This window comes from Quercus lobata, chromosome 11 (genome assembly GCF_001633185.2).
Source record: "Quercus lobata isolate SW786 chromosome 11, ValleyOak3.0 Primary Assembly, whole genome shotgun sequence".
In the NCBI taxonomy this organism is placed as follows: domain Eukaryota; kingdom Viridiplantae; phylum Streptophyta; class Magnoliopsida; order Fagales; family Fagaceae; genus Quercus; species Quercus lobata.
In genome coordinates this window covers 52545822-52572357 of record NC_044914.1, presented here as the reverse complement: position 1 = coordinate 52572357, position 26536 = coordinate 52545822, and the positions used below count along the sequence as shown (strand labels likewise).

Below are 26536 nucleotides of genomic sequence, written 5' to 3'. Positions count from 1 at the left end.
TAATAATTACTTTAAGAAAATATTCTCAATATAACTCCACTTTTTCTTTTTCCCTTTTTATTTTATTTAAAAAAAGAAAGTGGCACTAACGTAAATTGTGTAGAAAATCAAGACCCTTTTTTTCTCATGGTCAAACACCTAATAAAAAAAAAAAAAAAAACCTCATGCACGGCGACCATTTTTTTCTCTTTCATTTTCCCGAGTCTTCTGGCACCACATGCTCTCAGCTTCACAAACAAACTCCCTCCTGAAAAAGCAAAACTCTTCATTATTTAAAACTCTCCATATTTAAATTCAATTCACACTCAACCAAACCAACCAAAAGTAACACGCGTCAAACACACTTTTCCTTAAAAACCTTAAACAATTTCCTCCACTTTTTCATCTGCTTCCGGCACCAAACCCTAACACCTTCCTCACTTGACACTCTCCCAAATTATTATTATTTTTTTAATTTTTTAATTTTTTTTTAATTCCCTAAAATATTCAATTGATTCACATGGATTTCTCACTCAGAAAATCCTTCAAATCCCACAACTCTTATAAACACCTCAGAAAGGTCTCCGCAGATAAATCCAACCACAGCCACGAACACCTCCCTATGCTCTTCCACCAACACCACGACGACGACTCAATGCGAGCCGTTGATTTGTCTGACCACCACCGCGAAGAAGTCATTGTCAAGATCGACGACGGAGATTCCACGGCGATGAAAGGCTCTGAAACCACTGGCGGCAAGATTTGGAGAGAGAATAGTTACGACTTTTGGAAAGACGAAGACAAGTCGGGTTTTGATTTCGTGCGACGCGGCGGCGGCGGAGAGAATAGTAATGCTGTGGCGGCAGCGGCAGCGGCAGCGGCGGCGGAGGAGGAGAAAGATCCGCCGTCGAAATTGATCAGGCAGTTCCTGCACAAGCAAAAGGCTTCGGGCGATATGTCGTTGGACATGGATTTGGAAATGGAAGAGCTCCGCGACGAAAACGACAGGAAATTGCCTCCCGTTTCCGAGTCCTCACTCAAAGCGACAGCCTCGAGAGAGCTCCGGGTGTCGTTTCAAGAAACCGAATCTTCAACCCCCACCCCCACCACCGCCAACAACAAAAACAACAACGACTCAGTACGACGCCGTTTTAGCAACGACGACAATAACAACAACAACAACAACGACAACAACAATGACGTGGTGACGTGTACGGCAAACGCGTCGGTTCAGAGGAAATCGAGCTTGTTGAGAGCGAAAACTCGGTCGAGGTTGATGGACCCGCCGCCCGCTGAAATGGAAAAGCGGTCGGGTTGGATTCCCAAGTCGGGTCAGATTCCCAAGTCGGGTCAGATTCGATCCGGGATGTTGCCGAAAATTGAGGACGAAGACGACGACCCGTTTTTGGAAGATGATGTGCCGAACGAGTTCAAAGGTGGGAATGTGAATGCATGGACTATTTTGCAATGGCTGGGCTTGGTTGTGCTTATAGGAGCTTTGGTTTGCACGCTCAGTATACATTACTTGCGGGACAAGAATCTGTGGAAACTGAAGCTGTGGAAATGGGAAGTTATGGTTTTGGTTTTGATTTGTGGGAGATTGGTTTCTGGGTGGGGAATTAGGATTATAGTGTTTTTTATTGAAAGGAATTTTCTTTTGCGTAAAAGGGTGCTTTACTTTGTATATGGGGTGAGAAAGCCTGTGCAGAATTGTCTTTGGTTGGGACTTGTTTTGATGGCTTGGCATTTTTTGTTTGATAAGAAGGTTGAGAGGGAGACGAAGAGTGATAAGCTTAAGTATGTTACTAAGGTTTTGGTTTGTATGTTGGTGGGTACTCTGGTTTGGTTGGTTAAGACACTGATGGTTAAGGTTTTAGCTTCATCTTTTCATGTGAGTACTTATTTCGATAGGATTCAGGAGTCTTTGTTTAATCAGTATGTGATCGAGACGTTGTCCGGGCCGCCCTTGATTGAGATACAGAACGCGAAGGAAGATGAGTTTAGGCTTGTTGATGAGGTTAGGAAGTTGCAAAATGCGGGTGCTACTATGCCCCCGGATTTGAAGGCGACTGCTTTTCCTTCGATGATGAGCGGAAGGGTTATTGGGAGTGGTGGGCTGCAGAAAAGTCCGAAAGTGAGGAGTGGGAAGTTGTCGAGGACACAGTCGAAGAAGGGGGATGAGGGCATAACTATTGATCATTTACATAAGTTGAATCCTAAGAATGTGTCGGCGTGGAATATGAAGAGGTTGATGAGGATTGTGAGGCATGGGACAATTACCACATTGGATGAGCAGATAATGGATACTACCCCTTCTGGGGGCGATGATTCTTCTACGCAGATTAGGAGTGAAGTTGAGGCGAAAGCCGCAGCAAAGAAAATATTTCAGAATGTTGCTAGGCGCGGGTCCAAGTAAGTCCTTACTCCTTTGACATTGATTCAATTGGTGTCTATCAATTTACATCATGTGAGGTGATGATTGCCTCTCCATTTTGAAACTTCTTTTATTGCAATGTTGCCTTATTTTCTTTCATTGCGTGCACTTGAACTTATGTGATGAATTGTAGCTTCTAGATATGGAAAACTACGAGTCATTCTGTTTCTTGTTCAATTTACTTTGTTATATTTGTAAAATAGATTTCTCATGCATATATGATGTCACTCTTCCTAATCAATTTCAATGAACTGTTTCTGTGTCAGGTTCATCTACATGGAGGACTTGATGCGTTTCTTGCGAGAAGATGAGGCTATGAAAACCTTGAGTCTCTTTGAAGGAGCCTCTGAGACCAGGAGAATCAGTAAATCATCCTTGAAGAACTGGGTGGTAAGGATTGGGCAAGAAATGGTTTAATTTTTATTTCTTTTTTTCCTTTTTCTTGGTCAATGCTAGAAGTGAATCTCTTAGTCGAAAAGTTGGAATAATCATGATTTACACTACATAAGTTTCACCATGACAAAAGTTTATTTATGCATTCCTCTGCATGCATTTTTGTTACTCTTTACCTTTCAAGCAAGGTTCAAGCATCAGGGAACTCAGAAGCCTGGCAGTGAAATCTGCGGCCACATATATTGAGCATTGATCATATAGTTGATCATAGCAGTTTTAGATAGGGATATACAAATTTTTAGAAGCCTGGTCTATAAAAAAACTGATTAGAGCATCAATGCTCTAGACACTTATGATGATTTCCTCTCATTTGAACGTGCCATCAAGGATAGCTGCTTAGAAAGATTTGATGAAAATGGCGTTTTTAAGGTTTTAAATCTTTGCTATGTTCTTTTGGTCATAAGAAAATTAAAGTCTTCAAACAATGTCTATTTTCATATTATGTGGATGCCCTCTTTAAAAATTATCTTGATTTTGACAAAGTTGTGTTTGTGTTTTACTCGGTGCTTATAATGGTAATGTATTTGATTGTTCTAGGTCAATGCGTTCAGAGAGCGAAGAGCACTCGCTTTGACGTTGAATGATACCAAAACAGCCGTGAACAAGCTTCATCGAGTGTTGAACATTCTAGTTGGCCTTGGCATATTTGTGGTTTGGCTTCTGATATTGGGAATTGCGACAACCAAATTTCTGCTCTACATAAGCTCTCAGCTCGTCCTCGTTGCATTTATTTTTGGAAACACCTGCAAGACAGTATTTGAAGCAATCGTCTTCTTATTTGTAATGCATCCATATGATGTTGGAGATAGGTGTGAAATTGAAGGGGTTCAGGTAATTTTCTGTCTTTTACAGTGTTAATATCTTGCAAGTTTTTGCCCTTTTATGTGTGGGGACTAATATGTTCTAAAATAAATTTCAGATGGTTGTAGAAGAAATGAACATCTTGACTACCGTATTTCTGAGATATGACAATGCAAAGCTCATTTTCCCAAACAGTGTTCTTGCTACTAAGCCCATCAATAACTTCTATCGTAGTCCTGACATGGGAGATGCCATTGAATTCTTTATCCATATAGCAACACCTGCAGATAAGATTGCAGCTATGAGGCAAAGAATAATTAGGTATGTACAAAATGCTTTATGGCTAGGTCACTATGATTCATGCCTAGGCCACTTTACAATGACTGTACACCTGCTAGGTAAGTATCTGAGTTGATGATTCTTTTCTTCATTTATTGTTGCCACTGCAGTTATATTGAGAGCAAGAAGGAGCACTGGTATACTGCACCTATGATTATATTGAAGGATTTTGAAGAGTTAAACAGACTGAGGTTGGCCTTGTGGCTGACACACAAAATGAACTACCAAGACATGGGTGAGAAGTTTGCAAGGAGATCTCTTTTGATGGAAGAGATGGTTAAGATTTTCCATGAGCTTGATATTCAATACCGCCTGCTTCCAGTTGACATTAATGTCCGCGCCATGCCTCCTGTGATCTCTACCCGTGTTCCAACCACTTGGGTGGAAAATACGAGTTTGAGTGAGGAAACAGGCAAGTTTGCCAACTAGTTGTATCTCCATGGTATGCATATGACAGTTGGCAATTGACTTGCAGGGCACCATTTTCATAGAGTAGCATTCTGTATAAAATGACAATAATTTTGTGTATTATTCTGTTTAGTTGGCTTATCTTGTCTGAATTTAGTCTTCAGGCTTTTATATATTATGCACCTAGTACCTATCAAACTAGAGTAATTTCTTTCTATCTTTTCGCATTATTCTATTTCTCTTTTAAAACATATGTCAATGGTTTATAGGGAATTTGAGTCTCTCTCTGAACATAAGTTCAAATTTGATCTTGGAACTGTTAAATTCGATTGATCATTATTGGGTGTGGACTTGGAGAGGGCGGAAGATGTTCATATGACCCTCTATGTAGCACGCAATTTAGAGGCCTCGGTAGATTAGGGGTTTTTTTTTTTTTTGGGGAGGGGTGGGGGGGTTTGAAGTAGGGGAGGTAAAACCGTAAAATTATGGTAAAGCAATGATTACTTTTTATTACCAAATAAAGACAAACTAATTGGTGTTTCTTAAATTTTTTTATTTGACGGCCAAGATATTTTACTAATTTAACTAATTGGAACCAATTTTTTTTCTCTTAGATTTATGTATAATTTTTAGAGCTACAGATAACATTATTATTATTATTATTATTATCCATTTTCTCTTATTTTTGTTATATATATATATATATATATTGGGTTGTGTGGGCATTATATGGTCAGTTGTCTTCTAATTATCGGTTTTCCGTTAAATCTAGGCCCAAGAGTAAGCCTGTCAAGCACGGACCCCTATACGGGCCGTATGTGCAGAACAATGTTAAAGTAATATTTAGTGGGCTTTTTAGCATATAAACCCAACCTCAATTGCTTAAATGGACTGCAAGTGCAAAATTAGTTTGGTGTTTTTTTCAATTATTCCAGAATTTGTTACTTAATAATAAATATAGATAAACTTCTCTTAAAGCCAAGTTTTTCTTTTATGTATAGAAGGGTGAGTGTTTTAGATTCTAGAGTATCTCTCTTAAGAGTGAGTGCTTTTGATATTTTAGATCAATAATTCATAAAAATTGAGAGATTGAAAAAATAGTTTAATCACATGCAAAGATTAGCAATTAATGCATTAGTGAGAAATAGTGAATTAGTTTCAAATCAAGGGAATGAAAAAAAAAAAAAAAAAAAAAAACCTAAAATAACATTAATAGAAGTAATAAAAAATAATTTCTTTTCCACTAATGAAAAAATAAATAGTGCAATATATATAATTGTGACTAAATTTATCAGTTTATTAATGATACATGTTTGCAAGTTGTAGTTCTTTGTTGTTAGAACTCTTTAATAACTAAGCCTCAATGTTGCATGTGAAATCACCCAATTGAATGGATGAACCTCTAACATAATTTTCTTAAAAAAAAAAGTTATGATACAGTATAAGGGTTAATATTCTATGATGATATCTAAATTGTATTGCCATGTTTAGTGTGTTTGGCTTTAGTCAGAGTTTGAATCAATTTACATAATTCACTACTGCCATGGTTGGATATATCTAATGAATTCATAAATGACAACATTATTTATAATTGTGTTTTGCTTGTTATTCTAGAAACCTCTTTATATGTCTGAATATAAGATAACAGATTCTAATAAAATTAGTAAGAAAGAATAGTTAGCGATACGAGCAATTTTTATTTCTCAAATGCAAACCTGGATGGAAGATGTACCATCAAATATTATTCATGTACTCCAGGCACTTTAACGGCCTTTCATAAATGACAAGTTCTGTCTTTCTTCTAAAAAACAAGGTTCTAATAAAAATTATAAAGATTAGCACCACTTTAAGTTAGTCCATAAGACAGTAATAAAAGATATTTTACACCGACAGGGCATCTTTAATTCCTAGATGGCGAGGCACAAGGTATTTTTCCGTGGACACAACTGCAATATTCAACTCCCTGAAACCCTTGTCCTTCTCTAAATTAGGAGAAAGCTCAAGTATCACTGAACATAAATAAAAATCGAATTTCCGTAGCTTGTAATACTCACTACTCCTCCTATCCTTATTTTTAGGAGAAATGTAACACCGTAAGAGAATGCCCAAGATCGATCCATGACATTGTATACGTAGAAAGAAATAGTATAACTACTCTTATAAAATCCATTGTATGTGTCTGCATTGTATGGGTCACGGTGGAGTAAAGCAACAAGAATCTGTTTTTTTATGAGCAAGAGAAGCAGTGACCATCTCATGACAACTGAACCCCATAAATAGAGGGTTTGGTAACAAGGGTTCCCAAGTTCCAACATCCGAGTCAAAAACCTCCATAAATGGACGATGTTCTTCGTCCAAATCGTACCGCGCTTCCAGCCACGGTAATCAGTGGCTGTGTCAAGCATCCAAATCTCGTTGGAGAAATCGGAATTAACGGAAAAAACACTTTGAAAGAAATCATACCCGACGAAGAAGATTTTCTTCTCTGTCGGACTAGTTCAATTCATGGCAGAAGTAGAGGCTAAGACGAGACAATACGAGAGAGAGAGAGAGAGCCCCGCTATATATACATATACATATACATATATATATATATATATATATAGGGATGGCAATTTTTCCCCGCCCCGCTTGACCCGCCCCTCCCCGCTTCGCCCCGTGCGGGTTTTCCCCACCCCGCAAAGGTGGTGGGGTGGGGATGGGGTAAGATTTTAGACCCGCACTATGGGGCGGGGCAGGGATGGGTTTACATTTTTTAGACCCACCCCGCCTCGCCCCACCCCATCCCCTCCCCGCCCTGCATTAATAAGGGTTAAAAGGTAATTTTTTCATACCCTAAAACCCTACTATTTAAACAAAAATATCATCATCTTATTTTATTTAAGTGGAGATTCTTTTTGAAGAACTAGGCAATTTTTATTTTGTTATGTATTAAGAGTTTGGATTATTTTATTGTGTCATACTATGAGATTTTTGTTGTGATATTATCTTGTTAAATATTTAGATAATATTATTTAGTATTTTCTAAAAATTAGTTTGATTCGATAGAATAAATTTATTTATAATTTCAAATATATTTTTATCATTGAAACATGTCATTTTATTTGAAAAAATGGTAATAGTTGTAGGGAAAATTAACAAGAAATAGAGTTTTACAGTGTAGGGCGGGGCTTTGCGGGTCTTCGCGGGACCTTAAGGGGCGGGGATGGGGCAAGAAATTTTCCCCGCCATGCGGGGCGGGGCGGGGATAGGGCAAGAAAAATTCATGCGGGGCAGGGGCGAAGATCCCATCCTTCGACCCCGCCCTGCCCCATTGCCATCCCTATATATATATATATATTTATATATATAGTGTAACTGACCTTTTATTTTTTCATTTAAAAAAGTTTTTTTTTTTTTTGGATAAAGGGATAATATATTAAAAAAACACTAACCAACAACAGGAATTAGTCTGTTGCAAGCAGCTGCTGCCCTATCTAAAGCGAGCAAATTCACCACCACATCCGGTGGGAGATCAAAATAAATATAGTAGAAAACTTGGCTCCTAATGTAGCAAGTGCATCGGCATATTGATTGGCCTCTCTAAACACATGCTCAATCTGAGTCCTGGGAAAGGTTCTCAGTAGGTTCCTACAATCAAATAAAAGTGGTTCCAAAACAAGGTTAGTAGTAGAATTATTCAGCAGATAGACAATGGCTAAAGCATCTAATTGAACAATGAAATTCTCAATTCCTAGAGAGGAGGCCAGATTCAACCCATCACGAAGCGCCCACAGCTCTACTACACAACTAGTAGTACAACCCACTCCCCTTGCAAAACCTTTTAGCCAAATACCTTCACTGTTACGGAGTAACCTGCCACAACCAGCTTTGCCAGGATTACCCACTGCCGACCCATCAGTATTAAGGGTAGTCCACCCCACTGGAGGTCTCTTCCAAGCCACTTGAATGATTGCTCTACAAGGAGTTGATTTGCTGCCAAGACCAATAGCAAAAAACTCAACCCCTTTCTTCACACAAGAACCAACTAGATTTGGCTCCACAACACTAGTTCTGAAAATAAATGCGTTTCTTTGCAGCCACAGAAGCCAAATTCCAATAGGGAAAAGGACCTCCCAAGGTATTCCCAGGTGGTTAGAGCTAAAGGCGTTAACAACATTAGCCTTGAGCCAATCGGGTAGAGGTAAGGAAAAAGAATTAAGGAGAGGATGAGGGACACCAAGCTTAGTCCAAAATAGCCTAGCAAATTTACAATCTCGTAGCACATGAGTGATGGATTCAGAACACTCCATACACAACGAGCAGCGAGTGTCAAGAGTGAAACCTCTTGAACCTAAGACTTCACAAGTAGGAATACTATTGTGGCCAACTGGCCAAAGGAAAAAAAATGATTCGAGGACTCGACTTAATTTTCCAAATTCAAGAAATAGGAGAAGTACAAAGGTTCAAAGGGTTTAACCCTTTAACCATAACATAAGCTACACTAAGAGAGAAATCACCATTTTTAGAGAAAGCCCGAACAAAAGAGTCTTGAAGCTCAGCATTATTCGCAAAAGGGGTGGTAGAAATGGCTTGAATGATAAAATTAGAGAGTTGCAAAGAGAGGTTAGCCACCCCAAACTCTTTCACATTCCAAACAGTAAGAGCATCCTCTTGAAAAGACAAGGGACCTTCAATCAGCCTCCTGATAAGTCCCAAGGGAAGCCAAAAATCACTCCAAAAGTTCACAGATCGACCATTATAGATGGTCCATTTAAGGCCTTGCAAAAAAATAGGGCCTCCTTTCCTACACGTTGCCCAAATACTTAAACAATTCTTTTTCCTACCAACAAAAGTGCCAGACAAGTATTTCTTGATGAGGGTTTTAGGCCACAGGGCCTCGGGATTATTAGCTATTCTCCAACAAAGCTTGGCAAGTAAAGCTTCATTTCTAGCTCTCATTTGGAAAATGCCAAGACCACCATTCTGTTTGGGAAGGGTAACAACATTCCAGTTGACAAGATGTAACTTCTGCTTCTCTTGGGTCAACCCCCAAAGAAATTTATTAGACTAAGGTGGGGTTTGGATATACGTTGCGTTTTCCTGCGTTTAGTTTCTTGCGTTTTTCCCCCCTTTTTTTTTGTTTGGCACGCGTTTTCCCCAACAACGGCCATTGTTCATGAACAGTAGCCGCAACTTTTGACCAAGTCTTCCGTGAACAGTGCATCCGTACACTGTTCATGGACCCACAAATTTCACTTTTCAGTAACTTTTTCATTAAAAATGGGTCCCACAACACTATTCACATATTTAAAAATTATTTTGCTACTGTATTTTCAGTTTTCAGTTTTCAGTTTCAATAAAATAAGTTCTATCCAAACAGACCCTAAGTTTCATTTCAAATTTTCATAATTTTTTAATTTATTGAATTGAAGTTTGTTTGTTAACTTCCATTCAAAAAAAAAATTAAAATTTTAGGAAGATATTTTTTAATTTTTAATTATATTTTTGGTGAAACATAGAGAGTGCATTTTGCATTTTAAACTATTTATTATTATAGAGATAATTTTATTATTATTATTATTATTATTATTATTATTATTATATGTTGGCCTCTTTTAATTCAAGACTAAATTTGATTTAAACATTTAAAAAATATATATTAATTGTATTTATAAAATTGTATCTTGCATCTTGCCTACAATTATTTAGTATGCATTTGAGGACCATGTCAGTAATATATACACATTGTGGGAATCGGAAACCCAACAAAAGAAACACAATTCGATAAAATGGTATGATTCCTCAATAACTAACTTGCACAATTTATTTATCACAAGAACAAAGTGAAAATTCCACAACGGGAAACTCAAACAATTGATTAAGAAAATAGGATCACAGATGAGAAGTTTGGTGACATACATATTGTTTTCCCAAGGTATGGGGAGGTAGCTAGAAAAGAAAAGAAAAGTACAACATGACTCTCTCCCTCTCTAACTCTTCTCTACGTTTTTCTCTTAATATTCCTCAACCTCCCCTCTGTTGCAGCCTCCTCCCCCTTTTATAAGCATTTTTCATTCCCTTATCTCTCCAGCTGGTCTGCTCCCAACCGAATCTTTTGGGGATACTTGTCACATCCTCCCTTGGTTTTCCCTCCTTTTCATCATGAAATATGACTTTCGGGGGTTGTCTGCACCGTTCAAGTTGTCCTATATGTATTTAATTTGGAAGAGATTAGGTAGAGAACCTCTCATTAATGCGGAGGTGATGACATCTGTGATTCTTATCATTTTAGGAAATTTCCCAAGGTGCTCTTGGTAAGAGTGTCACATAGGCTAGAAAATAAAAAAGGGTGGAATCGATCTCCCGTGATCCTTCTTTTGTCCACCGAGGGATCACCCGTGCTTATGATCTCGGAAAAGCGTTTCAAAATTGGTAGCATGCTCAAAACTCTGCGGGAATCATCTTGGGAGGTTTCCCTTTACTACTTCTAGAGTTGGACTTGGCCCATTTCCTAAAGTATGATTTTCTGAGTATTTGGGCCTCGGCCCTGAACCAAGTTCTCCCCCCCCCCCCCCTCACACACTTTTGTTATACTTTTTTTAAAATGAATAAGTGCCGTTTGTACTTAATAAGTAAATTGATATTTTTGAAAAATCTTGGCAGTAATTAATAGGTGAAACTAAATTATTGATCCCTAAAATTTATCTTGTGATCGTAATTGACCCTTGAAATTTTGAATAAGCATTATTGGTTGCTAAAGTTTGAAAAATGAGCTCTATCGATTCCTTTGTTAACTTATGTTAGTTTTCTTACTTATGTGTCTAACAGAGTACTGATTTGTCAATTTTTTTAAAGTGACGTTGCAACTTTTTTGTCATAAAAAAATTTACACATTAGCACCAAATCATAATCTGTATTGTCAAACACTTTTAACCTATCATATTAAAGTTATTCCAATCCCCAAGCAATCCAAATCCCTTCAAAGGCTCATGGTCCCAAAGACTCCAAGAGGATTCCATGTTCAATTAAGATTGCGATGGTATTTGCAGTAGTGTAGTATTTGGTTTTGGTATGGATATTGATAAAAGATTGTGGTTGAAGGGACTTGGGTTGTTTTGGGATTGGAAGAAGTTTAGTCTATTAAAAGTGTTTGACAACTCACATCGTGATATGTAAAATAATTTTTGAAAATTTTTCTTTAAAAGTATCAGGTCACTATTTTGTTAATTATCTAAGCATCACCACTAACGGAAGTTAACAAAATGATTAATACCATTTTTTTTAATAGGGACCATTTTTTTTTTTTTTTAACTCAAGGTATATGAATAAAAGTTCAAATTTGTTCATTTAAATTTTTTTTTTTCGAACACAAGCGAGCTTGAGTTCTTTACCAAACAATATTTTATGTCTAAACTTAACTTATTTTCTTGTTCACTAGCTACTTAACTTTTTTTTTTTTTTTTTTGTCAACAAAGAAAATAATTATATTAACTAGCCACAAAAGGTGAAGTGTTGGCTATCAGCCTTAAGGAGTACAACCCATTTGCATCAGAATTTACAATAACATTTAGTTCAGAGTTAAGGGGAACATCAAGTACAACAAAATCAGAAGTTAAGGAACAGGCTCACTAGCTACTTAACTAACTTATTATTTTTCATATATATCTTCAAACTAGGACTAAAATATTTTATCTCTTCACAAATATTAAATTTTCATTTATTAGTAAAGTAGTATAGAACTTATAGGCACATTTCGAAATTAGGAGGGAAGAGAGAGAGAGAGAGAGAGAGAGAGAGAGAGAGGCAGAGACAGACATAGAGAGTGAGGAAAGTGGAATTCATTGAGGGCATGAAATGAAGTGAAGCGAAGTGAAGTGAAGAAATGGCGAACCTATCAAGCCTTGTACACGAGCTCCGCGAACGCATAGCCGCCACCTCATCCACTCCTCCAACCACCACCACCACCGCCGCCGCCACTTCAGCACCAAACGACGACGCTTTAGAACTCCGCTTCCGCTCCGTCCTCCCCAATCTCCTCCACACCTACGTCGTCCCATCTCCCTCTGGTACACTCTCCCACACTCAAACCAAACCTCTCTAATTAATTAATTAATATTTAAAAAAAAAATTGTATATAATCGATTTTATTTAATTTCATCGCAGCCAATGAGAGAGAAGTAATCGCAGTATTGAAGCTAATCTCTCACACTGCGAAAAACTTTCCCGGAGTTTTTTACCACGGCAAGGCTTCGGCGATTTTGCCTGTGATCGGTCGAGTTCTTCCTTTCTTCGCCGAGCCTTCGTTTCGGTTTGTATTTTGTTCAATTTGTGAAGTTTTGGTTTTTGGTTTGTTTTGTTTGTTTTCTGATTGAGAATTTATTTATTGCTTTCAGTTCTAGACATGGAGTTATATTTGAAACGATTGGATCGCTTCTGTCGTTGCTTCGCAGCGGCTCGCGTGAGGCGTACAGGCAGTTTTTTGTTGATGCAATGGTGGTTGTTGAAGGTATATAAATGGTGGAATTGAGTGTATTTAACTATGTGATTTGATTTTAATTGGTTTGTGGTATCGATTTTCTATGGTTAATTGATTGATTATGAATAATTCTAGTGACATTACAAGTCATAAGTTATCAAATTATGAAAAAAGTTGTGTAACTAGCGGAGTTTAAGATAATTTTGGAGAGCATATGCCAATGAACTATAGCTCAAATGGTACTTTTACCCTTTGTGGTTATAAGTTTAAGACGCGCTACGCGTGTAAATTAGTAATAATAATTGTTAAAGATATCAAGGCCAATTCATACTTAAGAGTGAAGACCCAAGTCTTGTAATCAATATTAGTCTAGGATTTAGCTTACTATAAATAGATTCATACTGTAAATATGTAGCCTTGTGGGTTTTTCTTCGTGGACATAGGCTGTTAGGTCGAACCATATTATTTCCCTATGTTCTCATTTCTTTCTCTTGCTTCGTTTTTGCCTCTCTACATTGTTTTGTTTTCTTCTTTCTATTTTCACATGGTACTTGACAATAATAATATTTAAGGAAAAAAGGCAAATGCATAGAAGAAAGCTAATTTTCCTTTCTCTTTTGACAGATATTTTGTATGTGGCTTCACTATATGTTGACAATTCAAATAACATGGAATCTGCTAGTTTGAATTTAAAGTGTTTTTGTGAGTCGTTTGCTGGAATTTTTAGCGATCCTGATCATCTTGGCGATCTTCCGGCAAGTAATAAACCAGCTGATGGCGTTGGTATCATGATTAACCTTACGGGAAAAAGGAGGTGGCGGCCTTTTGCAACTTGGATCATTAAGCTTATTAATAAATGCTTAACTGATGGAATTTTGTATGTTGAAGGACTAATCGATGTGTCGTTTGTCTCGGCTGCTTGTTCACTTTTATGTTATGGGGACGCTGATTTGCATATGGTGGGTAGCAACAGCTACAAATTCTTGTTGTTAGTTTAATATTGAATTCATTAGATTGCTAATGCAGTTATTGGTCTAATATTGTCTCTTTTTTAATTTAATAAATGTGATTCATGGTATCCTTACAATACAATTTCCTGACAATTAAAATTCTGTGGAAGGCATGCTTTGACTTTGCACGCATCGTTGGATCAGTGATAAATTACGATATCATTCCCCATCATAACTTAATCCAGTCAATAACCACCATATTAAGCGAGGACAAAGAGGGGCTTCCCGTATTCAGGTATGCACTAACATGTTTGCAAGTTGTAGTTCTCTATTTTTAGAGCTCTTAACGACTAAGCCTTAATGTTGCACGTGAATTCACCAAATTGGATGGATGAACCTCTTAACATATTACATAATTATTTTTTTATTTTTTTAAAGTTATGATACTGTATATATGAGTTAATATTCTATGATGATTATCTATATTGTATTGCCGTGTTTAGTATGTTTGGCTTTTGTCAGAGGTTGAAATCAATTCAAATAATTTTACTATTGCCATGGTTGGATTTCTAATGAATTCATAAATGAGAACAAGTATTTATAATTGTCTGGAAGGTCCTTCAATTACCATAATATTCTTCTAATGCTGTATTTTCTGCTGCATTGGATTGTTTTGCTTGTAATTCTAGAAACATCTAATATATCTGTCAGATATTGTGGTGGTCCTGGTGGGTGGGGTCAATTGGCGGTAGGTTTTATTGGCTTGGGGTGAGTCCTAGGGGCTCTTCTTTAGAAAGGTTTCCTACATTATCATATATATATATATAGTGGTAGAAGTCTGTTGTTTTTGACTATTATCTCTTATTTTTGGTCTTTGGGAATGTAACTTACGGGGTCATCTTTGGGGGAGCACGAATGATGTTATTCAAACTGTATCATTTGCTTATTTTTGCTTAGTACACTAACACTAAGATTACATTTCAGAAATACAGTTTATGATTCGTCCATGGGTGGTTGTCTTAATGCATTATACTCTAGTTGTGCCGATGATGTTGTGAAGCTAACAGCTGCAGAGTTAGTTGGTGTTTTTCCTCAGTCAATCTGGAGAACCAAAAGTCAGGAGCTTAAGGTTAATTATAACCAATTTCCTTTTTCTGAAAACTTAACTATTCTTGTTAGGAATTTTCTTCTTTCATTTTTGTTTTTAGTTTTTATTTTTAATTTAAAATTTTTTTTTATAGCTTTTTTATTTATTTTATAGCTGATAGATGTGAGAGATTAAATTTTTTCAGGGGCCTTAATAATGATTTCTAATTTTATGATTTTATCTTTTTCCAGGTTGCCTTGTGCAATGCATACACACGTATTGCTAAAATCTGCCCCCCTCATGTCTGGAAGCCAGAATCTCTTATTCGCACTCTTTGTTTCCCAGAACCTTGCTTTCCACTGATAGATTGCTTTAGAGTGGCTTTGTCTATTCTTGGTCCTGATCGTGTTGGAGGGGAACCAATAAATTACAGCGGTCTAGAATCATTAACATCAAGTGATAAATCAATTGAAAACTTGAGGGTTGGAGAAAAGAGGCCTATTCAAGATGTGGTTACTTGCAAGGTCAAACGACAAAAGTTGGAGAAATGTTGTGGTGGAGAGCAAGCATACTTTCTTAGTAAATTGTGAAACAGAAGAGAAATATGCAATTGATATGCACAAATCACTTCTTTCATTTGTTAAGTATCTAAACTCTCCTGCTGTTGAACCTGATTCTTTAAGTCCAGATGTCGCTTTGACAGCTCTTAGCATGCTTTGTATTGCCTTCTGTAGATTCCCAGAGACCAATCTGTCAGTCCGCATCTTTCAACAGATGTATGCATGGATCCCCTTGATATGTGAGATGGTGGGTAGGCTCAAATGTGCAAATCTCTCAAAAAGTTACTAAATTTTCCCTCTATTATTAATGGAGTTTACATCATGCAGGCAAAGCAAGAAAATTCAATCACACTTGATGTTTTCATTTATCTGGAAGGAATTCACAGCATTTTGCTCTTGCAGAGTAAGGCAATGGAAATAATCTTCATCAAGGCTTTGGTAACCTTGTTCTTGTTGTAATGGATATATTATCTTGGTTCTGGTTCTTAAAGAATTCCAGATTATTAATTTCTTGTGACAATTTCTAAATATTTTTTAGGTGAAAGGAAGTGCACATATTTATATTGTACTAGGTGATGCTTTCTGGTAGCCCATATATTGCACATGCTTAAAACTTTAATCATAACAATGTTGAAATAATGAAACTTTTGATTCATTGAAAAATGCCGGTCTACTTCTTCAAAAAAAATTTTCTTGAAAACAAAAGGATAAGTAAGATAAATATAAAATTTGATAGAGATAATTTACCTATAAGAATTTCAGATCTCCTTATATTGCTCTATCTCTATAATTTTGTTACATAAACATAATCTACTATGTTTGCTGCTATTCTATTGTCTGTGACTGATTTCCATTCTCTTTGATTAGGTACACCTTTTATGGAGAACAAGCTGTTCAAAAATACAGATGATGATGCAGACCTTCTGCATGTGGTACTAAAGCTTCCTTGGACCCATTCTCTTACGGTTGCTGAACCTCATCATCCCTGGAAAACAAAATGTATCTCTGTTCAAGTTGCATCCAAGCTTGGCCCTAGCTTAAAGACTGAAACTGATCTTGAAATCTTGGATTTTAGTCTTCATGATGAAGTTGAAGAAGTCAGAGTTGAGGCTGTGCTTTCCATGCCTGTGATTGTCCTGTGGTCTGGTCTTGGTTTACTAACACATATATTCAGAAGGCTGGAGTAAGTGAACTGTTGAAGTTATTTATTTACTTTTTTTTTTTTTTTTTTTTTTACTTATATATATATATATATTTAAAGCAAAGGTTTATGCCATTTGAGTTGTATTGATTTTTCTTTCCTTGGGAATTCCTGTTCACAACTTATTTAGGTCTGGCTATGTTCACTTGTCACTTGTGAAGTGCCAATATCGGTAGTGCATTAGTTTTATTTAAAGCAGGAGATTTCATATTTACTCTATTCATGTTGTATGAACGTTTCTTTCCCTTGGAATTCCAGTTCACAAATTGTTTTGGCTTGGCTAGGTTCACTTGTGAAGTGCCAATGTAATTTTTAGGGATTGGTTGTGCATTAGTTTTATAACAAGTCAAGTGCATATACTGTAGCATGTGATATTGTATGATGCTTGCATGCATAAATAGAGGAATTAGATTGCAGTTTTGGTTTCATGCAAAGCGCATTTGTTTTTCATGGTGTAATTTTTTCTGTGCTGTGAATGAGCTCTTGCTCAAATAGTGCTTCGTCCTTCCATAAAAATGGGATGGACGGTGAGGTTGTGGGTTCTAAACCCTCTGGGTGTGTACGTAAATTACCAATATAAAAAAAATCCTCTTTGGATTTTTCAGAAGTTTTTCATGGTTTTTGCCAATTTGAGTTGTAGGCAATGACCACCTCCCTTAAATTTTTTTGGATGGTTTGCATAATCATATCGCTTGATAAATTCCAAATGTATTTCTCCACCTTGAATTGGTTGTGCATAGAGTTTAGATAGAATAAAGCATCTCAAATATTCAATACACACATATGTATACATGTATACCTACCCAAAAACACATACACCAACTTATCCATATATATTATATTCTTTTTTCTATGGTTCAGAGTTGTGACTGATTGTCAGCTATCATTTTGTGTTATTTTCTGTTCAATAGCTGCACTCTCATATTCTAGAATCCTGTAGGTGTTCATGTGAGCAGCAAAGCAGGATGCACTTAAGTTATTGTTACATGATTTATTTGTTTTGTGCTTCTAGTGCTTAAAAGTATCAAATGAAAGGACTTCTAAGTTCTAACTTTATTGTTTGTTTTTTTGTTTGTTTGTTTACCTCTCTTTCAATTTGCAGGTTATTGGGGAAAGAGAAGAATGAGAAGGTTAAGAATATTATTCCCCTTACTCTTGGTTTTTTGTCATGCCTCTATGGATCTTGTAATGCTGTAGATGGTCTTTCCAAAAGCACATGCAAATTATTTCTGAATATAAACAACGACAAACATAGTCAGACAGTTGATTATTTACTGCAAGGATTCTGGTGTTCAAAGTGTGACAGAAGCATTGCACACAATCCTGAACTATATTCAAAAATTATACATCAAGCTGATATGCAAAGGACAGAAATTAGTTTGGACTGTGATTTTCTCTACCTACAGTCTCTCTTTTTTAAGCTTCTTTATGATGAGTCATCAGAAGAGGTTCAAGTTGCCTGTGTTGCCATAATTCGACGGATACTTATACATGGGAATACAGATGTTCTGCTTAAAACAAGATCTGAATGGACTAAATGTATTGAATTTTTGCTTCTTAACAGAAAAAAGGCCGTAAGAGAAGCATTTTGTAGTCAGATAAATTCCTTCCTTGAGGATCCTATTTTGTCTTGTCTATTTTGTGATGAGGAGAAACCAACTAAAATCAAAGAACAGAAGTTTCTGGACATTATTAAACATGCCTTATCAGCTGCTGAAGATCCCCAGATCTTTGATACTCTTTTGGAATCTACTGCTGAAATTATGATTGCAGTTGATATTCACAGTCAACTTTTCTTGTTTTCTCTTTTCTTGTTGGTCGACCAGCTTGATAATCCACACGTGACAGTGAGAATGAATGCGTCAAGGTTAATACACAAATCGTGCTACTTTCATCTTAAAGGAGGATTTGAACTAGTCTTATCAAAAGTTGTTCATATTCGTAATGAACTGTTTGATTATTTATCTCTGAGGCTTGCCAGCCGTCCAAAAATGGTCAAAGAATTTGCAGAAGCTGTTTTTGGTGTTGAAACTGAAGAACTTGTGAGGAAAATGATTCCTATTGTTCTTCCAAAGCTTGTGGTGTCTCAGCAGGATAATGATCAAGCAATTGAAACCTTGGATGAATTGGCCAAGTATTTAAGTACTGATATGGTGCCTTTGATAGTTAATTGGCTACCAAAAGTGCTGGCTTTTGCTCTCCATCAAGCTGATGGCCAGGAGTTGCTTTCGGCTTTGCAATTTTACCTTGTTCATACTGGTTCTGATAAGCAAGAAATTTTTGCAGCTGCATTGCCTGCACTCTTGGATGAACTTGTTTGCTTTCTGGATGGGGGTGATTCAGATGAGATAAGGAAAAGGTATAAAACTCTACAGAAGATCACAAGAACTTAGTGAGTAGTTATGGAATTTGCTAGTTGATCTGGTTATTCGTTGTCATTTTTATTTTTATTTTGGTGGGGGGGGGGGGGGGGGGTTTAAATATTTTATACATATTGATTATAAGTTGAAAATTTGCTGACCTGGGTTGCATTCAGCTACATATTGCCCTTTTTTTATATTACTCCTTTGTGTAGATTCAAGGGACCAAATTATTAATTTATTAGCTGATTTTTTTATAGGTCCAATCTTATCAGTTGCCACTATTATTAGTCATTCTGCCAAGCATTCTAATTTTTATCTGATACAGGATAGCAAGAGTACCTCAGATGATTAAAGAGGTTGCTAGAGTTCTAACTGGTGGTGAAGATCTACCAGGATTTTTGAGAAATCATTTTGTTGGCCTCCTTAACAGTATTGATAGAAAAATGCTCCATGCTGAAGATACTTTGCTGCAGCAACAAGCTTTAAAGCGTATTGAGATGCTGATTAAAATGATGGGTTCTCACCTTAGTACTTATGTGCCAAAACTAATGGTTCTTCTTATGCATGCTATTGATAAAGAACCACTGCAAAGTGAGGGTCTCTCCATCTTGCATTTCTTCATTGAGCAGCTAGCGAAAGTATCACCATCTAGCACGAAACATGTAATTTCTCAAGTTTTTGCTGCTCTTATTCCTTTCTTAGAGAGAGAGAAAGAACATCCTTCAAATAATTTGGATAAAGTGGTGAAAATTTTGAAAGAACTTGTTTTAAAAAACAAGGTTGTCCTAAAGGAGCATATTCGTGAGTTCCCTCCATTGCCCAGTATTCCAGCTCTGACAGAAGTTAACAAAGCTATACAAGAAGCACGTGGATCAATGACTTTAAAGGATCAATTAAGAGACGTTGTTGATGGTTTGAATCATGAGAACTTGAATGTGCGCTATATGGTAGTCTGCGAGTTGAGCAAGTTGCTAAACCTAAGAAGGGAGGAGGTTACAGCTCTAATCACAGCTGAAGCTCGTTCAGACATGGATGTTTTGAGCTCTTTGATCACATCCTTACTAAGAGGATGTGCAGAAGAATCAAGGACTGCAGTAGGACAGCGGCTGAAGCTGGTCTGTGCTGATTGCCTTGGAGCACTAGGTGCAGTTGACCCTGCCAAAGTGAAGGGTTTTACATGCCAGCGTTTTAAGATTGAATGCTCTGATGATGATCTTATCTTTGAGTTGATCCACAAGCATCTAGCCAGGGCTTTCAGAGCTGCACCAGACACCATTATTCAAGACTCAGCTGCATTGGCTATACAGGAGCTTCTAAAAATTGCAGGTTGTGAGGCATCACTGGATGCCAGTGCTGCTGCTTCTATGTCACAGAAATTGAAGGATAAGAAATCTTTGAATAATAGAAGGGGTCAAAAACTATGGGACCGGTTCTCTAATTATGTTAAAGAGATAATTGCCCCTTGCTTGACATCTAGATTTCAGCTTCCAAACGTGGCTGATTCTGCTTGCACTGGCCCAATTTACCGCCCAAATATGTCATTCAGGAGGTGGATATTCAATTGGATAAGAAAATTGACTGTGCATGCAACTGGATCTCGTGCTAGCATTTTTAATGCTTGTCGAGGTATAGTGCGGCATGATATGCAAACAGCCATATATCTGCTGCCATATTTAGTCCTTGAGGCTGTCTGTCATGGTACTGAGGAGGCGCGGCATAGCATAACAGAAGAAATTCTTTCCGTTCTTGATGCTGCAGCATCAGAGAACAGTGGGGCTACAGTTCATGGAGTCAGTGGTGGGCAAAGTGAAGTTTGCATTCAGGCTGTGTTCACTCTTCTCGATAATCTTGGGCAATGGGTTGATGATGTTGAACAGGAACTAGCTCTTTCCCAGTCATTTCAATCATCAGCTTCTAAGCAACAATCATCCAAGTCAAAGGATCAAAGTCCAACTTCTTTGATAGATCAGGAGCAACTCCTTGTACAATGTAAATATGTTTCAGAGCTTTTGACTGCAATCCCAAAGGTGACGCTTGCCCGGGCCTCCTTTAGGTGTCAGGCATATGCTAGGTCTTTGATGTACTTTGAGTCTCACGTGCGGGTAAAGTCAGGTTCTTTCAATCCTGCAGCTGAAAGGAGTGGTGTTTTTGAGGATGAAGATGTTTCATATCTAATGGAAATATATAGCTGGCTGGATGAGCCTGATGGTCTTTCTGGATTGGCATGTTTGCGTAAATCATTAAGGTTACAAGACCAGCTATTAATAAACAAAAGAGCAGGAAATTGGGCAGAAGTTTTAACTTCTTGTGAACAAGCCCTGCAAATGGAGCCTACTTCAGTTCAGAGGCATTCAGATGTCCTTAACTGTTTGCTAAACATGTGCCACCTTCAGGCCATGGTGACTCATGTGGATGGTTTAATTTGTAGGATACCCCAATATAAGAAAACATGGTGCATGCAAGGTGTGCAAGCAGCATGGAGGCTTGGTAGGTGGGACCTGATGGATGAGTACCTTAGTGGAGCTGATGAAGAAGGTTTAGTTTGTAGCAGCTCCGAGTGTAATGCTTCCTTTGACATGGATGTTGCAAAGATTCTGCAGGCAATGATGAAGAAGGATCAGTTCTCGGTTGCTGAGAAAATTGCACTGTCCAAGCAAGCTCTGATTGCTCCTCTGGCTGCTGCAGGCATGGATTCCTATACACGTGCTTACCCATTTGTTGTGAAACTTCACTTACTACGGGAGCTAGAAGACTTCCAGAGTCTTCTTGTTGATGACTCTTTCTTGGAGAAAACCTTTGATTTGGGTGATCTGGGATTCTCAAAAGTGATGGAGAACTGGGAGAATCGACTCAGATTTGCACAGCCATTACTTTGGGCAAGGGAGCCACTTTTAGCTTTCCGAAGATTGGTTTTTGGTGCCAGTGGTCTTGGTGCTCAAGTTGGGAACTGCTGGCTTCAATATGCAAAACTCTGTCGCTTGGCTGGTCACTATGAAACAGCAAACCGAGCAATTCTTGAATCTCAGGCTTCAGGTGCACCTAATGTTCAAATGGAAAAGGCTAAGCTTTTGTGGAGTACTAGGCGATCTGATGGTGCCATTGCAGAGTTGCAACAATCTCTCCTCAACATGCCTGTTGAGGTTGTAGGCTCTGCTGCAATATCATCAATTACTAGCCTTTCCCTGGTTCCATTGAACCCACCACCTTTAGTTTGTGATACTCAGGCTTTAAACGAGAATCGAGATATAGCGAAGACCCTTCTCCTCTATTCTAGATGGATCCATTACACGGGGCAGAAGCAAAAAGAGGATGTGATATGTCTTTATTCCAGGGTGAAGGAACTGCAGCCTATGTGGGAGAAAGGATACTTCTATATGGCTAAATATTGTGATGAACTGCTTGCTGATGCCAGGAAACGTCAGGAAGAATCTGATTTAGGTCCCAGGATGGTCCCATCAGCTTCTTCTGTTGGTTCTTCAAATGTAAATACTGAGAAGCGTTGGTGGTCTTATGTGCCTGATGTACTATTATTCTATGCAAAGGGGCTTCATAGAGGCCACAAGAATCTCTTTCAAGCACTTCCAAGACTTTTAACCCTCTGGTTTGAATTTGGGAGCCTTTATCTAAGAAGAGGTTCATCATCCAATAAAGATTTGAAAGATTTGAAAAGTGTCCATGCAAAGGTAAGTGTAATACTTCAAAAATGAACTTTAATTCTTATGAGACATTGAGATTCTGTCACCATTTTTAATATTCTTCTCTCTTTTGTTTTCTCTTATTTTGGCAGGTACTGAGTATTATGCGGGGCTGTCTGAATGATTTGCCAGCATATCAGTGGTTAACAGTACTGCCTCAGTTAGTTTCCAGAATTTGCCACCAAAATGAAGAAATTGTTCGATTGGTCAAGCTCATCATCACCTCAGTTCTTAGGCAATACCCACAACAAGCCCTATGGATTATGGCAGCAGTTTCAAAATCCACAGTTCCATCAAGGCGTGAGGCAGCTGCAGAAATCATACAAGCTGCACGGAAAGGGTTCAACCAAGGAAATAGTGGTAACAATTTGTTTGTTCAGTTTGCAAGCCTGATTGATCATCTAATCAAGTTGTGCTTCCATGCTGGTCAGCCAAAAGCAAAGACAATTAATATCTCAACTGAATTTAGTGCCTTGAAGAGGATGATGCCGCTGGGAATTATCATGCCAACTCAGCAATCTCTTACTGTTAGCCTACCAACATATGAAGTAAATGGCATAGACTCACTTAACTCTAATATCTTTTCTGCCACAGATCTTCCTACAATATCAGGAATATCTGATGAGGCTGAGATTCTTTCATCTCTTCAGAGACCTAAGAAAGTAAGTTCTTCTGTGGTAGTGGTTTTGGCAAATGAATGTTTCTAATATTCAGTTCTTTATTTATTGATTTTATGGTGTGCTTGGTTCACATTCCCAGTATGCCTTCACTTAGATATCTGGAGGCCTACGCATAAATTGAAAGGATCGGTTATGCCTAGAAATGTTTGCATCATGATTTTTAAGTCACCAATCTGTTGCCATTGCCTAATTTTCATTACAGGAGTAGAATCACCTTTTTTTTCCCCAGGTTATCTTAAATATTGATATAATAGGTATTAAAAATTTTGGGACTAAAGATTTGTTGTTATTGTTGTTCAGATTGTTCTATTTGGAAGTGATGGCAGTCAACGTCCATTCCTCTGCAAACCCAAGGATGACCTCAGGAAAGATGCACGTATGATGGAGTTTACTGCAACTATTAATCGTTTGTTATCCAAATACCCTGAAAGCCGTCGAAGGAAGCTTTACATTCGTACCTTTGCAGTGATTCCTCTAACAGAGGATTGTGGTATGGTAGAATGGGTGCCTCATACTCGTGGACTACGGCATATACTTCAAGACATTTACATAACCTGTGGAAAATTTGATAAGCAGAAAACAAATCCTCAAATTAAACGGATTTATGATCAATGTCAAGGTAAAATGCAAGAAGATGAGATGCTAAAAAACAAAATTCTTCCAATGTTCCCACCAGCCTTTCATAAATGGTTCTTGAACACCTTTTCTGAGCCGGCTGCTTGGTTTAGGGCCCGGGTTGCTTATGCACATACCACTGCAGTTTGGTCTATGGTTGGGCATATTGTGGGGCTGGGTGACCGACATGGTGAAAACATTCTTTTTGATTCTACCACGGGTGACTGTGTTCATGTGGATTTCAGTTGCTTATTTGACAAAGGCTTGCAGTTGGAGAAGCCCGAGCTGGTGCCTTTCAGGCTAACCCAGGTAAGAAGGTGCAATGTGTTTTAGGGAATTGATTGATTAATATCTCATGTTTTGCAAATAAATAGCATTAATCTGCTTATTTGAGGGTTTTTTTTTGTGTTTGGGGGGGGGGGGGTGTGTTTGTTTCTCTTGTATGCATTACTACCTTATGTGGAATTATTAAATTGTTTGAAATGAAGATAGTGGCAAAATATTCGTATTGAACATACTTACCAATGAGTATTCTTATTTTTACCTGCTTGTGTTTTCTTGCACTTAAATATATCCAATATTAACCCATTTTAATGAAATTTTCGTTGTCTACATTTATGAATGATTTAGTAAATTTATATTATTTCTGATGGTGCATTATTTTCCAAACCTGGGTTTTCATACTGATGGACATCTTGTGGAACCTACAGAACATGATTGATGGGTTGGGCATCACTGGATATGAGGGAATTTTCTTGAGGGTTTGTGAAATCACTCTGTCAGTACTGAGAACACACAGGGAGACCTTGATGAGTGTTCTTGAAACTTTCATCCATGATCCACTCGTGGAATGGACGAAATCTCATAAGTCCAGTGGGGTAGAAGTTCAGAATCCACATGCACAGGTTTAGATCTTCATCGATTTGCTGTTTTATTGTAACAAGCTTTCTATCTATTCTTTCTTAAACTAAGCAATTACAATTACTTTTGGTTCATCATTGCATTACTGGATTAGTTGGTGTATACTAAGGCTGAAAAAATCCCTTTTTTTCTTGACTTTATTAAAATTGAAATATGCTTTTCAGAGCAAATCAATTCAAAGCAAGCAAAGAATTAATTGCATCATACCTCAATTAGTATTGCCATAGTTAGAAGTATGTAGTTAAATGATTAAATTACCATATCCCAATAGCTTAAGTTTTTGGGACAATCGGTAATTTAATATGATATCAGAGCAAGAGGTCTTGAGTTTGATCCCTAACTTCTCCACTCTACTTCTCATTTAAAATCCCATGTGTTGGGCCTCACCTATTAAAAGGGAGTTTGAGTCCACACATGAGGGAAAGTGTTTGAAGTATGTAGTTAAATAATTAAATTTATCATATCCAAATAGTTAAGTTTTTGGGACAATCGGTAATTTAACAACCATCATTAAAGTTGATGCATTTTTTATACATATTATCAACGTAATGGAAAAAAGGGCTTGTAGTCAATGAGTTGAAGCTTAAGTTAAGATGCCAAGAGGCTTGTAGCTTAGTGGCATTGCTTCCTCTTCTTTATGAGGAGAACTAGGGTCCGAATCCCCCCTCCCCATTATTGAATTTATTGAATTTACCAATAAAAAAAAGAGTTGAAGCTTGAACTGGGGGTAATTTTTGTATTCTTTATAATTGGCATCTAATTCAGTGAGAAAGCTTTTTAAGTGACTTGAATCACTGAACTGGCTTGCCAATCAAAATGTTGAAGCCAACTGATATCCTGATTTTTGCATTAAGAGATCAGAATGTAAGATCTATGGTTGTAAACTAACCACTAAACATTTCCCTGTTTGGATCTTGCAGCGAGCCATAAGCAATATTGAGGCAAGGTTGCAAGGAGTGGTTGTTGGTGTCGGGGCTGCACCATCTTTGCCTCTAGCTGTAGAAGGCCAGGCTCGTCGATTAATTGCAGAAGCAGTATCACACAAAAATCTTGGCAAGATGTATATATGGTGGATGCCATGGTTTTAAGAGTTGATTAAATAGAGTGGTTTTTCTGTAGAGTCCAGGTCAGGCATGCCATGGTTTCAAATCCTGTCCAATTGCTTGCACCAGTTTACTGTCAGTTGACTGTTTTAGGAGTGCATCCGGGATTAGGATACAGAGAATATAGGACTCTCTGTAATGTGATATTTCCTTTTGTATATTCTTTTTGGTAGGCATTGGTCTTTTGCTTTTTTTATGATGTAACATACATGTAATTAAATGTCATTTATTCCTTTATACATCAATGTAACATATCATCTCTGTTCTGGTAATACTGTCAATGGAAATGCTTTAAAAGGTTGATCCTATGGCTAACTAACAGTGAACAATATCATTGCTAGGATGCTTAGCACAAGATTCCAATTGCTGCGGTTTGATTTATGGTATCATAAAGTTCAAAATCATGAGAATATGCCACCAATGCTTGTCAATGACAATGAGAAGATAAATTGTGAAGTATATAGATGGTTGAGAGAGATGATCAAGTTT

At 37.5% G+C, this 26536-nt stretch overlaps 2 protein-coding genes across 2 annotated transcripts; both read left to right on the top strand.

Moving 5' to 3' along the window:
• Positions 1-202: 202 nt before the first annotated feature.
• Positions 203-4629, top strand: LOC115968017 (mechanosensitive ion channel protein 6-like). Its single transcript, XM_031087205.1, has 5 exons — positions 203-2391; positions 2680-2803; positions 3404-3697; positions 3786-3988; positions 4117-4629. The coding sequence occupies exons 1-5, from the start codon at positions 500-502 to the stop codon at positions 4433-4435; spliced, it is 2832 nt and encodes a 943-aa protein (XP_030943065.1). The 5' UTR covers positions 203-499; the 3' UTR covers positions 4436-4629.
• Positions 4630-12278: 7649 nt separating this feature from the next.
• On the top strand, positions 12279-26313 carry LOC115969530 (serine/threonine-protein kinase ATR). The gene is given in 16 exon segments (XM_031089198.1): positions 12279-12462; positions 12560-12704; positions 12790-12902; positions 13497-13831; positions 13993-14117; positions 14807-14951; positions 15161-15453; positions 15455-15716; positions 15797-15872; positions 16337-16652; positions 17773-19029; positions 19359-22716; positions 22821-23390; positions 23709-24332; positions 24734-24928; positions 25865-26313. Coding segments are annotated over 16 exon segments (8166 nt in total). The 3' UTR covers positions 26033-26313.
• Positions 26314-26536: the final 223 nt, after the last annotated feature.

Excerpts from the sequence above, each read along its gene's own strand:
- LOC115968017 (XM_031087205.1), top strand. The coding sequence starts at position 500 with ATGGATTTCTCACTCAGAAAATCCTTCAAATCCCACAACTCTTATAAA. Across the intron at positions 3,698-3,785 it reads GTGAAATTGAAGGGGTTCAG|ATGGTTGTAGAAGAAATGAA; the intron begins GTAATTTTCTGT and ends AATAAATTTCAG. Across the intron at positions 3,989-4,116 it reads ATGAGGCAAAGAATAATTAG|TTATATTGAGAGCAAGAAGG; the intron begins GTATGTACAAAA and ends TTGCCACTGCAG.